The 16635-nt window shown below is 35.1% G+C and overlaps 1 protein-coding gene across 1 annotated transcript in view; it reads right to left on the bottom strand.

The window, feature by feature from the left end:
- The window catches only part of CDH18 (cadherin 18), a gene marked incomplete at both ends in the record, with an annotated part of 287053 nt that overhangs the window by 88597 nt on the left and 181821 nt on the right, over positions 1–16635 (bottom strand). Inside the window, one exon of the mRNA XM_080933534.1 lies at positions 13656–13823. Within this exon, the coding sequence (XP_080789660.1) occupies positions 13656–13823 (168 nt within the window). The remainder of the gene's footprint in view (positions 1–13655; positions 13824–16635) is intronic.

Genomic DNA, 16635 nt, shown 5'->3' with positions numbered 1-16635 from the left:
TCCTTGAAGTCTCTGCCAGAGTCATATAGATATAATTGAGAATGTTTGCACATAACCATTGGAGTGAATACTGTGTCCCCAATGATGGAGCCAGAGAAAGGACTGAAGGAACAGAAAGGGTCTGCAACCCCATAGAAAGAACAACATCATCAACCAACCAAACCTTCCATTGCTCCAAGAGACAAAAACACCAACTAATGAGTACACTTGTAGAAACCCATGGCTCCAGTTGCCTATGTAGCAGAGGACACCACTGTCTGGCAACAACTGGAAAAGAGCCCTTTGGTCCAGTGAAAGTGTGCTTTCCCAGTGTAGGGGAATGCCAAGGTGCTGAGGTGGAGAGTGTGGTTGAGAGAGAGAGCACCTTCAAGGAAACAAGTGGAGGGGGAGGGGGGATGGAAGTAGGGAGAAAGGGGATAACATTTGAAATGTAAATACAGAGAATATTCAATAAAAGCAAAAAAGAAAAAGAATAGGAAGTCATGAAGGATTTCATAAGAACTAGTACCATTAATGCCACCACTATAACAGCCACGAATAGACAGATGGACATCAAACGATGGCTCTGAATTACTCTTTATATGCTGTGTCAGCTAAAGATGTCCAAACTGTGTTCACTAATGGGTTCATTGCTGATTTCTTGTACAGCTTTAACGAAGACCTAGAAACACTATTTCTCCATTATTCTATTTAGTTGAAAGGGGATACTAAACACCATTTAGGAAGTTAGCATTATTTTTGCAAAAACAGAACAAAACAAAACAAAAAACAAATAGTGATATGAAGACAAGAAAAAATAAAATCACAGATCAATGAAGCTGATGTAAAAAGGCATCTTCTTCCACTATATTGCTTGTAATCACATATTTATGAACTTACCAAGGAGTATTCACCACAACAAAATTTATTACATTCAGAAATGAAAGAATATATTATTTTATACCTGTATATAAGCTTTAATACATCATCAAAGTGGACTCGAGGATATTAATCCATGAGATCAGATCAGTAGATCAAAAAAGTTTTGTGACAATATCAAACATCTTTAGTGATGCTTCAAAATGATAAAAAAAAAAAAATAAGGATCTTCTTAAATAGAAACAGTGCCTGATATTATATTAAATGAAGAAATAGTATTAATATCAAGAAGTAGATAAAGGTGTCCAGTTTATTTAGTCTCATTTTGTAAATATATAAGACATTCAGACAAGAGATAATATTAAGCAAAAAAGGAGGAAGTTCAAGTGCCTTGATTGGTTTGAGCCATGTTCTTATATATAAATAATCTAGCAATCCAGCCAGCAAACTCTTAGAGTGGATTAACACTTCCAGCTATGTGTCAGACTATAGCATAGAAATCTTGTACAGCACAATGAACAATTCCAAGAAAGTTTAAGGATGGAAGGCATCCAGTACACCTCACTCTTAAAACATACCATGGAGTAAAAGTAGCCTATATAAACATGGCATCTACCAAAAATATTTAAAGACATTAAAGAAAGAAATGAGTATGACTCTAGTAGATGAAAATACCTTCTGTGCTGATGGACAAGCAGAATAAATATTGTAGAAATCGCTCCCTTACTAAGAGCAGGATATGTTTGTAACTCAATCTTGGTCACATTTACAAGGTCATTCTTCATAGAAACAGAAAAAGTAAGCTGACATCAATATCAGTGTACAGAAGACAAAAGTAAAAGAAATCCTACACAACCTGATGAAGTTGAAAATGCCATGTCCCTTTTAAGTTAAGATCAGTATTACCAGACAGACCAAAACAGAAGAACAAATAATTCACATAGAGGAACGAATGCAACAAATGATTGGGATACAAAACCAAAACAGCAACTTAAGCTTTGATGCAGTTGACAAAATTACATGTTGAAGAAAAGGCAACATCTTCAACAAACAGTGCTGAATAAGCCATGTATCCATATGTGGAGGAGTAAAAATAGATCTTCATTTCTCACTCTGTAAAAAGAAAACCTTCCCAATTTCAAGTGAACAACAGCCCTTAACATAAACCTGAACTCAGAGAGTGAGCGGCTGACATATGGAGCACACTGGAAGAAGCCTGTACAGGGAAAGACTTTCTGGAAAAGATGCCAGCAGCTCAGAAGTGAGAATTCACAAATAATATTAAGTAAAATCTAAAAGTTTCTATGCAGCAATAGAAATGAACTACAGGAACAAAAGTAGAGACTGGGAAGAAGAAGGTCTAGTAACCCGCCCGACTTTGGATCCATCGCAAGGGGTGGTTACAAGACCTGACACTATTACTGATGCTATGGTGTCCTTGCCGACAGGAGCCTGGCATGGCTGTCCACTGAGAGGTCCACTAAGCAGCTGATTAAGAAAGATGCAGATACTTAGACTCAACCGATGGACAAAACCTATAGATCCCCGTGGTTGAAGTAGAGAAAAGCTGGGAGAAGCTGAGGAGGAGACCTGCAGTCTCAATTTACCCTACCCCTGAGATCTCTCAGAAACTGAGTCACCAACCAGGCAGCATACACTAGCTGAACTGAGGCCCTGACACATATACAGAAGAGGGCTGCCTGGGCTGGCCTCTATGAGAGATGTGTCTAACCATTGAAAAACTTGAGGCACTGGGGAGTGGGGAGGCCTACCAGAAGAGAGGGACGTGGTGTGGTGGGGTGAGGGGTCGGGAAGTGTAGAATGAGGTGGGGTTGGGGACATCCTCTTGGAGACAGGGGAGGAGAAATGGGATGAGGACCTGGTGGGGAGGGACTGGGAGAATGTTAAAAACCTGAACTATAAAAAAGTTTGTAAAATAATAAAAATAAAACAACAACAAAGAGCATTGAATATATATGTAGTATATAGAATTGAAGAAAGCATTTGCAAATAATCCATTAGGGAAGGATGGATATTTAGACTATATGAAGAACTCAGGCTGAGTATAGATTTCAGCTCTATCAATCTATCAATCAATTGGCAATCCAACCAGTAAAAACCATAACACAAATCTCAAAATGTAAAGGCCCCAAATAAAAAAAACAATATCTAATTGGGATAATGAAGAGTTATATAATTTAAAAGAAGTTTATATGAGCAATTTGAAAAATTGGGTTTTTAAATGACCTATTTGAATGCACCACAATATAATTACCAGAGTTCCTTCTTCCATTTTTTTCCTCCAAATCTTTCCACAGACTCTCACTTCCTCGTTTTCAAACTTACAGCAATTTGTCTTTATGTTTTGCAAAAGTATATGTGTACATCTATATCTATATCTATATATATAGAGATATAGATATATCTCACTAAATATACAAATGCACTTGGCTTGGGTGCATAATGTTGCTTCAATATCTCTCCTTAGGAATGAGTATTTCGTTTTGGAAAACCAAGTGTGCTGTTTGTCCCTGGGGAAGACTACTTTTCTTTCTTCAGCTTCCCTTAAAGGAAAAGAAAACGTTCTCAAAGGAAGAAAAAGTGGGTAAGAAATATCTAGAAAAAAAAATGGTCCTCTTAGCAATTATTGTAATGCAAATAAAAACTGTTAATATTTCCTTTTACACTACTCAGATCTTTGCAAAGATAAACAAAACTATGGCAAATGCTGGAGACATTGAATGAAAAGCAAGCCTTCTTCTCTTCAGGTGGCAATGCAAACTGGTACAAACATCCTAGACATCAGTGTGCAGAATTCTAAGAATGCTAAAAATAAGTATGTTTACCATATGGCCCAGCTAAAATAATCCTTGACATATACCCCAAGGGCTTAAAGCCCTACTTTACAGAAATGTTCAAAGGAAATCATACTAAAGGGACTTTGAAGTTTTTAATATTGGTCTTCATTGTTTACATTATTATCTACACTGGAATTTAAAATTATAAATATATCAAAGCAGAATTTCCAAAACGTATGTTAATATGAAAAAATTAAACATAATTCCATAAATCCTGTGTTGTACATGTAAAATTTTGGCATTCCTGTATTTTTATTACTTTTTTCAAAAATTTGCATTATAATTAATTTTGTATCAGACATAATCACAAAAATTAAATAACACATATAGGTCTATAATATTTTACAATGTAGTATAATTCTAGGATTATTGTGCTGTGTGTTCCAAAACTATTTGTGTATTTATCTTGTTTCTTTACTTATGTCTTGCAATACTCTCACCACCTTAGCAGAGGATCCCGAATTTCATTTACAGAAATAAATTTTACAATTTATAAGGACAAGCATGAATTCCAAATAAAAGTTAATTAGTGTTGGAAATAAGATAAAAAGAGAAGCTCTCTTCTGCTATTACTTAAATTTATTTCCAAGATAGTTTCATTCTTAAGTCCTATGCTTTTCTCTTTCAAACCTACAGTAGTACTTTTAAAGCTGATTTATTTCTGTGCCAACTTTGCTAGCAACCGTTTGGGAGGATAAATCCTACCAAACCAATTTCAATTTGTCGTACTAATTCTATTCAAGATTCTGCTCAAGGTTACAGGAATTTTAGTTTCTTTATATAAATGCCAGTAAATGGTGCAGATTGTTGCAGTTACTGAGGGTGTCTACAAGGAGAATCAAGTATATTAGATACTAATTAAAATTAGAAATGTCTTCAAAGGGCAGGAGCAGCAGCTCATCTTTCAAATGGAAACAATACAAGGTTTATCTCATTAAGCTAAACACTTGAGAAAGTAAGGAAACAGTAATACCTCTAAGGTAAGTAAGCAAACACCCTGTTAAGAAAAATATAAGTCACTTTGAAATTCATAAGTATTTTGGTGTTTTTAATTTTCTTCGACAATCATATCTCCAGAGCAGAGAAATCTTATTCTATAAACTAAATTACAATTTTACTCTATGAAAACAAAGTTGTAATCGCTTTAGCTAATTTGGTAAAGATAAAAAACCACAAAAAACTCACATTTCTACCAGCAAGCAACATGGGCCTTGAGTCCAAACTTTTCAGACATTAAAATTTCTTCAGAATTGTAAGAAAGTACTCAAGAATTATGGATCAAAACATAGTACGTATGTATGCATGCTTGTGTGTGTGTGTTATGTATGTAATTAACCAAATAGAATCTAAGAATTACTCCCCATATAAGACAAATCAGGAAAATGCACAAGTATTGATTTTTTTTCTAACAAAAGCTCTGGAAAAGATGTTTGCACATTCACGTACTACTTCACAGTGTTGGAAGAATTATTATCCTTTCCCAAATTAAAAAAAAAAAAACCTATCTCTAATCTCTTCTATGATATGAGCATTGTCCTACAGTGCTCAAAACCAAAAACATGAGATGCATATATTCATGTATTTTATCAATATTTGTTATTTAATATTTGTGAATTTGTTAATTCTGTTTTCAAATTCCACATTAAGATGGGTTTCTCAATAAAGCAAGGCATATATTTTCACTATTGTTATAACTTTCATTATATGGTATTACATAATCTGTTAGATACACTATACCCTGATTTAAAAATCCTTTTTTTTTGCTATTTGTTTTTATTGAAGAACTTTATTTAAAAAAAAACAAAGATAAATGTACAAATTTTAAGCATTTTTGCATAAAAGTATATACGAATATATTTTTGTAATTGCTTGGCTTTGTTTTTACTATAGTTTAATGTAATTTTTTTTTCAGGTAGAGTTTTTTTTTTTTATGACATTTACAGAAATTGGATACGGGCTATACTGTTCTTGCAGAAAACCCAAGTTCAGCTTCCAGAACTCGACTCAGACTCAAAATTGCCTACAACTCCAGCTCCAACAAATATGATACACTCTTCTGGACTCTCAGAGCATTTTTTCTCATGTACACATATATCATGAAACAGATATACACATTTTATATATATATATATATATATATATATATATATATATATATATATATATATATATAATTTCTTTTTTTTTCTGGAAAAGCATATTTGTTATCTTGAAAGTAAGATCTTGGTCCACAAACATGAAATCAGGCACCCTTTTCAGATCACAGCCAAAGCAACACAATTCCACAAAGCAGTATAGCTGAGCTAATGCATACACAGGGTGAAAAGCTGACCTAAATCCTTATGTTGAAAGCTGGAATAGCAAGCAGTCTATCCAGTATTCTTCAAGCTTAAGATCAGTTTGTTTATATAGATCATTATTTGTTTCAAAATGAATATTAGGTTTTTCTTAATTTTAGTGATGTGTTTGTGATTTTAAGTTTTCATTGCAGAACTCTTTTGACTCCTTGGTTCAAGTTTATTCCAGAATAGTTTTTTTTTTTTTTTTTTTTTTTTTTTTTTTTGTCTTTGATGCATCTGTAGATAGAAGTATGTCCATGATACCTTTCTCTGGGTGTTTCTTGTTGGTTCAGAAAGATGCTGATTTGTAAATTGATTTTATACTTGCCATTTGGCTAAAGTTGTTAATTATTTCCAAAAATTTTCTGATGTAATATTTTAGGATTGCTTATATATAATACTGTATCATCTACAACTAGAAATAATTTAAATTATTCTCATACTTGTATACATGAAGTATCTTTTCCTACCTTATTTTTACAACTAGGACTTTTGGTGTTGTCCTGAAGAAGGTAGAGAAAATGGGCAGTACTTTGTCATTCCTAATTTCCATAAGATGGCTTCAAGACACTGTTAGATGTGAGTGTCTCATAGGCTGTTTTTATGTTCCAGTCCTACTTTCTGAAGACTTTTTATTATGAAAGTAGATTGGATTATTCTGTGTCTATTAAGATTTCCATGTTATATTTTCTTTTCAAGGTCCAACAGGGCTGCTGAAGACTACACACACTGAAGACACATGGTTCAGATGACTCAAATTGGATCTGACAGGAAAGCCTCTTTCTTCCAGTTTAATTTTCATGGTTCCATAAAATACTATGCAACCTGACATGCGAAGGAAGCAATTACATCTATATATCCATGCTCAACTATAAAGTAGGACAGGCAACTATCTTTGCAAGATAAATGTAGGTATCAGTACTCACACATCATTGGCAACCAAGAGCTATCTAATTGGACTTAAGGGCATGTGACAGGAGGGTGATGATGCCTGTTCTGGAACATAGTCAGCTTCATGGTGATAGGGAGGACATGAATCTGAGAAGAACATTAGTTCTCACCACTTTGCTATTTTATGTCATACAAGCTTCTGCTAAGTTCTTATTATTATATTTATACCCATTGATAATTGCCAATTCCCTTTACAGAAAACAGAAAGTATCACAAAAATAATGTAGAGAGACAATGCAGTTATCAATGAAACCTATGTCCCAGACCTACTGGGCACATCTACATCACAGATCTTACAGTCATGGATCAGGAAACATCACAAAAGATTTAGCAGAATGATTGTAAGGGACAGAATACAGAAAGCTGTGTAACAACAGGATTTCTTTGAAATAGCTGTAGTACACACACACACACACACACACACACACGCACGCACACACACACACGCACACACACACATACTCATACACATATATATTATTACATAAATGTATAATTATACATTTTTATATGTACATATGTGTGCTATATGTATATAGATAGGGATGTATACATTTACATTTATGTATCTGTCTTTGAGAGTATACACACATCCATTTGTGTGCATGTGTGTGTGTGCATGTGTATATGTGACAAACATATTAAAGAAAAAGATGCTCATTTTTCAAAAGCGGAAGGTCAAAGGAAGCTTTCACTGGAAGGTTGCCAGGAGGGATTAGAGGAATGAATGGGAACAAGTGATATATTGTGTTGGGAGTAAATACATAAAAACTTTATTGCTAATATGAAAAGTGTTCTTCTGAGCTTTCGGGGAGCATGACGGCCTTTCCTGTTCAAGAGTGGCACCTGGATGCTCATGGGAATTCACTGGTTTAAGCAGTGGAGGATAAGGCAGCAAGCTGAAGCGTTTGTTCATTGTTCTTTCTTTTCCTACTTCCTTCTTCCTTCCATCCTCTCTTCCTTCCTCCCATTCTCTCTCTTCCTTTTTTCTTCCTCCTTTCTTCCTTCACAATGTCCTTATTTCAATTTCTTGACTGCACAGTCTCCTGCAGCCCAGAGCTAGATTGTAGTTTTACTAAGTAGTCGATAATGAATGCCTGGAACTAACTTCTTTTACCATTTTTAAGTGTTGTCATTGCAATCCTTTGTCACCACAATCAGGTAGTACCTGCTTCTCAATCTAACCTGTGATGCTGTTTATTGTACACAGTCACTCTCTGTAGCAGAGGAGATATGTATGTAGCATGCTAAGAGAGTAATGAACTTGCACTCAGTGAAACTCTCTAGATGGGAGTGGAATCCTTCAAATCTATGCTTTATGTCATACTTGTATGTGGATTTTTAATTCCTTAATTTCAATTCATCAATGTTTTCAACTGAACTATTCTGCACAAAAATATATTCCAAAAAAGAAATACATTCCCTAAACTGTTTTGTGCATATTTTAGAAATACTTTTAATCTGTGTAATCTTTTTTTTATCATGAGACTTCAGAAACTTAGTCACATATATTGATTTCACTAATAAATAGTTTTTCTTACTGTTTATACTACATACTTGAGTGGGAGCCTTGAGTCACAGTCATTTACAAGGATGAAATCAACTTCTGCTAAATTGTTGTTTGTTTTGGTATTTTGACTATCCTATGAAACACAAATGATCTTTAGACAGTTTTCAGTTCTCTTGGTTCAGATCAATGGCAAAAACTCCATATACAGCAGTTACAGGCAGGCAGAACATATTTCTTCAATAATAAATCTTTAAAACTGTAATCCACTGACTGCAGAATAGATACTATGTTATGTGGTATGGAAGTGTCATGATTTCTGCCAGATTGCTAAATTATCAGGTTCATAGACAATAAGAATTTTTAAAACTATTAAAAGGGTTATTTTTTAAAAGTATTTTTGGATACTCTCTGTATTTTCATTTCAAATGTTATCCCCTTACCCTGTTTTCACCCCCTCCTTCCGCTCAACTTCTCCCAATCACCCTCTCCACCTCAGTGCCTAGACATTCTTCTATATTGTGAAAAGGCACCCTCACTAGACCAAAGACCCTTTTTCACATTCCTGCCATACACTGCTCTTCTCTGCTACATATTCAACTGGAGTCATGGTTCTAAGCTGTATTCCTCAGCAATGGACTTAAATTTCTGGAAACTATGTTGTAAACAGTTTCATTATGATCCTGGCTCCTCTTCCTCATTTGTAGGGAACAGAGAACAGGTTTAGTTTATCTAGGGAATAGAGTTTATATGCACAGGAGCACTGCTTTCTAGCAAGTGTCATATCTGCATCAATCATAAACAAGAGAGTCAGTCTATCCTTTTAAACACTGAAACCAGGCATTTCCATTTCTGTAATTATTAAACCCATGAATGTGTAATTTTGTTATTGGTTTTGTTTTAAATAAAAATCTGATCTTCTGCACTGATAATCTGTTGTTTAGAATACTATCTTTCATTACTTATCTAATGTGTTAATAAGTGTGTGTGTGTGTGTGTGTGTGTGTGTGTGTGTGTGTGTGTGTGTCCATAAATACAGATGCATAAAGATGTTAGAACAGGACACCAGATATTTGGAGCTAGATTACAGAGGGTTGTGAGCCCTTAGATCTGATCAGTGACTTCTACAAGAGCAAAGGGGCTCTTTGCCACTCAGTCTGTCTATAACCTCCATGTAAGATCTTTGAATGACTTGTTCTAACTTCCTCGTGAATACTCATTGATTTACTTTGAAAGTTTAGTTTATAAATTCGATATATACATTTAAGCATTAAGAAACAAGCACAGCTACTTCTGTTATTTTTCTCTGCTGCATCCTTGTCAACTTCCCTGAGAGTTCAGAATCATGCTCTACCCATTCCAAGCATCAGCTTAAAGTGACAGTGAGCATGCTGTGCTGCTCGTCCAGATCATTAAGAATGTCTTCGTACCAGCAATGTGCCTTCTCCACTTTCTAACACACCGTAGTTTTCTTAGAAGGAGCTTCTATTTCCACTGTGGTCCTTTGTATTCACAGGGTAAGTGCTGAGTCCTGGAGGCCTTATCCTTCATCCAACCGCACTGTTGATCAAGGCATCCTAACTGAATGTGATTGCTCATTTTCAATTCAAATTGATACTCATATATTTCTTTTCCCCCACTGGAGAATTAAAAAAAAAACAACTGTAGTATTATTAATTGGATTAACTTCAGTATTGTCTGAAAGGGACCTTACAGATCCAAGGAGAGGGAGATATGCGATGGAGTGAACAGTCTCCAAGAACTCAAAACAGATAATGTTTATTGGGTAAGTGTGCCACCTTTTATGGACGTGGTTCATAATAATTCAAAACAACTATAATTGTAACATCAAGACCTGTGTTCAATGACCACTTTGCTATATATAGTAATAATGAAACTGTTTGAAATATAGTGAGGATTCGTAAAATAAGACATAGAAATCTGTTTCTGGAAAATCACATCCATAGAGTTGTTTGACATAGGTCTACCGTAGACTGTAACTTCTAAAAAATAATGCATTGTTTCCCAAGTGCAAGGAAATTAGGAGACTATGATGAGTCACACTTCTTAAATGAAATGAAACATCCCTTGAGCATATTAAACTTTATTCAAAATGGAAACAAAATAAGGAGACAAAATAAGGAGACATATCACAAAGTCAAGCAACTCAAATGATAAGAACTGAAACTCTAAAATGGAGTAACAGGAAAATAAAACAATCAGTTTTACTAAAATATTAGTTTAGCTGTGGATAAATCTTATGCCTTCTGCTCTAGGATCCATGGCAACTTATATGGGATTTTAAGAATCATTATATATATATATATATATATATATATATATAATTTTTAAAGACTTATTTCACAATTTGAATATCCATGCTAGAGAAATCCATTCAATGTTAAATTGTACCACATCAACATATTTTTCCTTACAATGTCTTCACATACTGCCAGAATTTCAGTACTGTAGCCAAGCGAACCTCATTATTCCCCATTTTTGTTTCTGAATGGGGCATAATTTCATGCACCATATTCAATCTTTTATCGTGATTTCTTTGACTCCACTGTGAACTGGTAATAATTTCTAAGCACAGTTCAGAAATAGAAACCTGGTGGGTAATGAAAAACGTATTTAGTTCACTAGGCCTTGACCACTTTAATATAACCATCCCTTCCCAAAGCAGTGATAACACTAATTGATTTTATTTTATTTTTTAAGAACCAGAAAGAGGAAAAAAAGTTCAACACGATGACTTTTAAATTTAAAGTATTATGAAAAGGTTATAAATTAAGGGTGCTTATTACATTTAAATACAAAAGGTGGAGATCTTTACTTTAAACCATATTTCTGTATTATAAAGTAGGAATGCAGATGAGGATTTCACTGCTGGAATAGGTGCTTAGTTAATGTGGCAAATAAGTTCACTGCAGTTTGAAAAACAGAAAAGTAGATTCTTATAGAGGATACAAGTAACCTAAAATATGCAGCTTAAACAACACTGAAGGAAGCAATAATTCTGCCAAACAGAGGATGATAGACTGGCCACACAAAGGCAGCAGTTATGGTATTGTTATGATTGGCCCTGAAATGAGAAACTATAACAGACTTACAGAATCTTCGCTCCTCTTAATAGATAGCTTTAAAAAGTTTACATGGGGAAAGATGAAAATCAGCTAGCAACTATGTGCATTGTAATTAATCTGAAGAAAAGAGATCACATCACCAAAGAGAAACCTATTGAATGCACAGTTAAAGAAAAAATTTTTGGTATAACAATGAAGTTAGATTTGACAAATGAAGAGATGGCTTATTTATTATGACAGAATGATTAATAAGTACATAATAAAATGTCTATTATCTTGTCACATATTTTAGATTAATGGAAAAAAAACATTTGAGAGCCCAGTTTAAATTGCTATGAAAAAGGCATTCCTACAAATGTCAGTGGCAATGCTGTGGTAGGCAGCACCTCTGGGTGTGAAGCAAGACTGGAATCACAGTGCATAAATCTGTGCAAGATTATCACATATCAAGAGAAACAGAATATAAGATTTATCTCACAATTATTTGTGAAATGCATAGACTTCGATTTGAGAGATTCGCGAACATCCCAATGCTTTGTGAAAGTGTTGTCTTTATTATCTTTCTTATTTTAAAGTAGTTTATTATGATTTCCCACTATATAAATAGCTATTTTATACCCAACAATTGTATATCTACATAAATTAGTAATTTATTAAAAATTAGCACTATTCTAAGTTTTAATCAAAATCAAAACTATCTTTAAGCCAAGACAAGGTAAATGATTCTAGGTACATAATACCTTCATGTTGTTTTGCTAACCACATTTTTGAGTGTGTCAATACCTACGTCTCTTTCTGACTCTACACACAATGCTATAAGTGGAAAATTGCTGCACTGAGTTCAGTCAAAAGCCCACATCTAATGCTTTCTTGTCACAGAGTTCAGTTGTGTGTTGTTTTTTATAATGAACTGATGTTTTAACTCTAGCTTTGTTATGTGCCAAAATAATAAAATTAGAAATGCATCTCTTATCTAGGTTCAAGCAGAAATGCTACATTTTCAATTGTCAAATTTTATTATTATTTAACTCTGTTACAGAATCTTAACTGGCTTGTCAGTGTAGTAACTTTTGAAGATGAAGCTAGAGGTAGGGATAGAGACAGAGTGGAAGAGAGCTGTTGCACTCAGCTCAGAGCTGCTATGGTTACACACCCAAGACATTCAAAAGATCACATAGATACAAGGAGATGACTGATAAGCCCCACCCCATGTCTGAGATGATGTTTGGCAGCTGTGGACAGACAGCAGTTTTTCTTGAGAAATTGCAATTTGTAGGTTGTGTGTGTTCCACTGGTTGGCACCATCCCTGTTTGCCATATGCAAATGGACAGAACTATGTGACCAACTCTTGTAAGATGGTTATCTGTGACAATTTGCATGTGGGATTTGAATAGAAACTCAAAATTAATTGATTAAAAGCTGACTACAATATTTGCCATATCAAAAGCAGTTCATTGTATCTTACTTATATCATTGAAACCCTGAAGTTTGAATAAAACCCAACTGCTTTCACTATTAACATCTCCTTGCCTGTGTATTGTCTTTTGCACTATGAGTTATGTTTTAGACACACATATTGTATTCTGAAATCCAATTGTACTAAATCAGTTTTAACAACTTTTAGAAGATATTTGCATTTGTGTGTGTCTCTGTGTAATATGTGCATGTTCATGTGTGTATATGCATAGGCTGCACACATTTTATTTTTAAAATGGCAATTTCATAAGCTAAATATGAAAAAAAATCATGGATGGAACAGACACATCAAAATCCATAGTAAATATATCCATGGATGTTTGAGTAAAACATACCTGCTTTGTAACAAGTAAGATTTCATTAGTTTTATAATGTACTAGACACGTCTGAGAATTAGACAGCAGCAGGTCAAGTGATACCTTTACACATTTCTAATGAAGAGGCACAGCATGAAGGCGAGCAGCAGGGATGGGATAAAACACCCTCACTTGATAAAACAGTACATTATGTATTCAATTATTCCATTTGCTTTGCATAATGCACAGTGAGAAATGCAACACGTAGGCAATAGGTACATACTCTGTGGGAACCGTGGTGGGTTGTCATTGACATCAGTCAAGGTAATGTTGACAGTTGTGGATCCTGAAAGTCCTCCAACTTGCCCAGCCATGTCTTTGGCTTGAATGACCACTGAATAATGCTCTCTGGCTTCTCTATCCATGTTGTGCAAAGCTGTTCGTATGACTCCTAGGATATGAAAATTAAAAGAAAACAATCAGTAAACTTGTACAATGAATACATAATATTTTTGAGACAAATGAATATTCTCAATACTGGTTTATGAAATATAAGTGAGAGCTACATTCGGAAAAAATAGGCTGGCACCTGGAACTGACCCTGTGCCAAAGCACTCTATACCCAGACCCTACTAGGAGACAGTTGGTACCCCAAAAGTGCTGACACACCTGAGAGTCCAGGTGGGAACACCAGTTCTGCTCAAATTCCTGGCCCAAGAAGAACTCACCTGGATCCCTCAGGATACAGGAACCAAAAATTGGTCTGGGACAGAATCATTTGGTTTCTCCCTACACTTGGAACTGACTCTGTGCAACAACTCTCTGTACCCAGACCCTGAAGGAAAAGAGCTGGTCCCCAAGTAGTGCTAACACATAGGCTTACAGGAGGGTCAAGCCACTGTCAGAATCCAGAGATAAGCGATGACTAGAGACAAATCCAAGAAACTAAGCAACAGAAACTAAGGCAACTTGGCATCATTAGAACCCAATTTCCCCCAACACGAAAAAGTCCTGGATAGCCCAACATCCTGAAGAAGAAAGATTCTTATTTAATATCACAACTATGGATGTTAGAAGACTTTAAGATGAACATATATAACTCCATTAATGAAATACATACAGGACTACACAAGTAAATAGGTAGAAGCCCTTAAAGAGGGAACACAAAAAATCAAACAAACAGGTAAAGATATTGAACAAAATAATCCAGTATCTAAAAATGAAAATAGAAACAATAAAAAAAATCACAAGGGAGACACCTGGAGATAAAAATCATAGAAAAGAGGTCACAGTTGCAACTATCACCAACAGAATACAAGAGGTAGAAGCAGAATCTCAGGGGCAGAAAATACCACAAAAAATATAACTAATTTGACAGCTAACAACAAAAGAGCAGGAAACAAAAATTACTGGTTACTAATATCTCTCAACATCAATGGACTCAATTCCCCAATAAAAAGAAATAGACTAACAGACTAGATACATAAACAGGACCCAGTATTTTGCCCCATACAAAAAATCACATTTCAGTGAAAAAGACAGACACCCGCTCACAAGAAAAGCCTGGAAAACAATTTTTCAAGCAAATGGTCCCATGATACAAGCTGGAGTAGACATTCTAATATAGAATAAAATTGCTTTTCAAGCAATAGTTATAAAAAAGATAAGGAAGGACACTTCATACTAATACAAGGAAAAATCCACCAAGATATAATACCAACACTCTCCAAACTATTCTACAAAATAGAAACAGAAGAAACACTACCCAACTTTTTCTATGAAGGCATAATTACAATTATACTTAAACCACACAAAGACTCAACAAAGAAAGAAAACTTCAGACCAATTTCCCTTATGAAAATTGATGTAAATTCATTTGGAATAATTAAAAACATAGGACAGTCAAAATTGTTGTCAACAGTAAAAGAATTTGTGGATGAATCACCATCCTTGATCTCAAACTGTGTTATATAGCAATAGTGATAAAAACTGTATGATATTAGTACAGAGACAGGAAAGTAAATCAATGGAGTTGAATTGAAGACCCAGAAATGAACTCACACACCTATAGTAAATTGATATTTCAAAGAGGAGCTAAAACTCTCAAGTGGAAAAAATATAGCATTTTCAACAAATGGTGCTGGCCCAACTAGTGATCAACATGTAGAAGAATGCAAATTTATCCATTCTTCTTGCCCTGTACACAGCTCAAGTCCAAGTGGATTAACAATCTCCATATAATGGTGGGATTGCAAGCTGATACACACACTCTGGAAACCAGTCTGGAGGATCCTCAGCAAAATAGGTATAGTACTACCTGATGACCAAGCTATATCACTTCTGTGCATATACCCAAATGATGCTTCAACATATAACAAGGACATATGCTCCAGTATATTCATAGCAGCCTTATTTATAATAATCAGAAGCTGGAAAGAATCCAAATGTCCTTCAACAGAGGAATGGATACAGAAAATGTGGTAAATTTACACCATGGAGTACTATTCAGTTATTTAAAACAATGAGTCCATGAAACTCTTAGGCAAATGAGTAGAAGTAGAAAATATTATTCTGAATGAGGCAATCTGATTACAAAAATACACATATAGTATGCTGATAAGTGGATATTAGCCCAAAAGCTGGAATTACTCAAGGTACAATTCACAGACTACTTGAACCTTAAGTAGAAGAAAGACCAAAGTGCATATGGTTTAGTCCTATATAGAAGGGGCGACAAAAATACTCACAGGAGGTAATAACAAGACAAAGTTCGCAGCAGAGACTAAAGCAAAGGCCACCAAGGGACTGTCCCACCTGGGGTTCCAGTTCCAGGAAACCAAATCCAGACAATATTGCTGATGCCAAAAGTGCATGCTAACAGGAGCCTGAAATAGCTGTCTCCTGAGAGGCTCTGCCATCATACAAATGCAGAGGCAGATTCTCACAGCCAACCATTGAACTGCAAAAGGGGTCCACAATGCAGGAATTAGAGAAAGATTGAAGGAGCTTAAGGGGTTTGCAATCTCATAAGAACAACACTACCAACCAAGCAGAGCTCCCAGGGACTAAACCACTACCCAAATTGTACACTATGGACAGACCCATGGCTCCTGCTTTATATGTAGCAGACAATGGCTTGTTTGGCTTCAATGGGAGGGAAATCTTTGGTCCAGCCAAGGCTTGTTGCCCCTGTAAAGAGAAATGTCAAGGTGGGGAGGCTGGAGTGTTTGGGTGGATGGGGAGCACCCTCATAGAAGCAGGAG

This window comes from Micromys minutus, assembly GCF_963924665.1.
Source record: "Micromys minutus genome assembly, chromosome: 20".
NCBI classification, from domain to species: Eukaryota; Metazoa; Chordata; class Mammalia; order Rodentia; family Muridae; genus Micromys; species Micromys minutus.
Note: the sequence above shows the minus strand (reverse complement) of the source record. Positions and strands in the feature narration are given on the sequence as shown.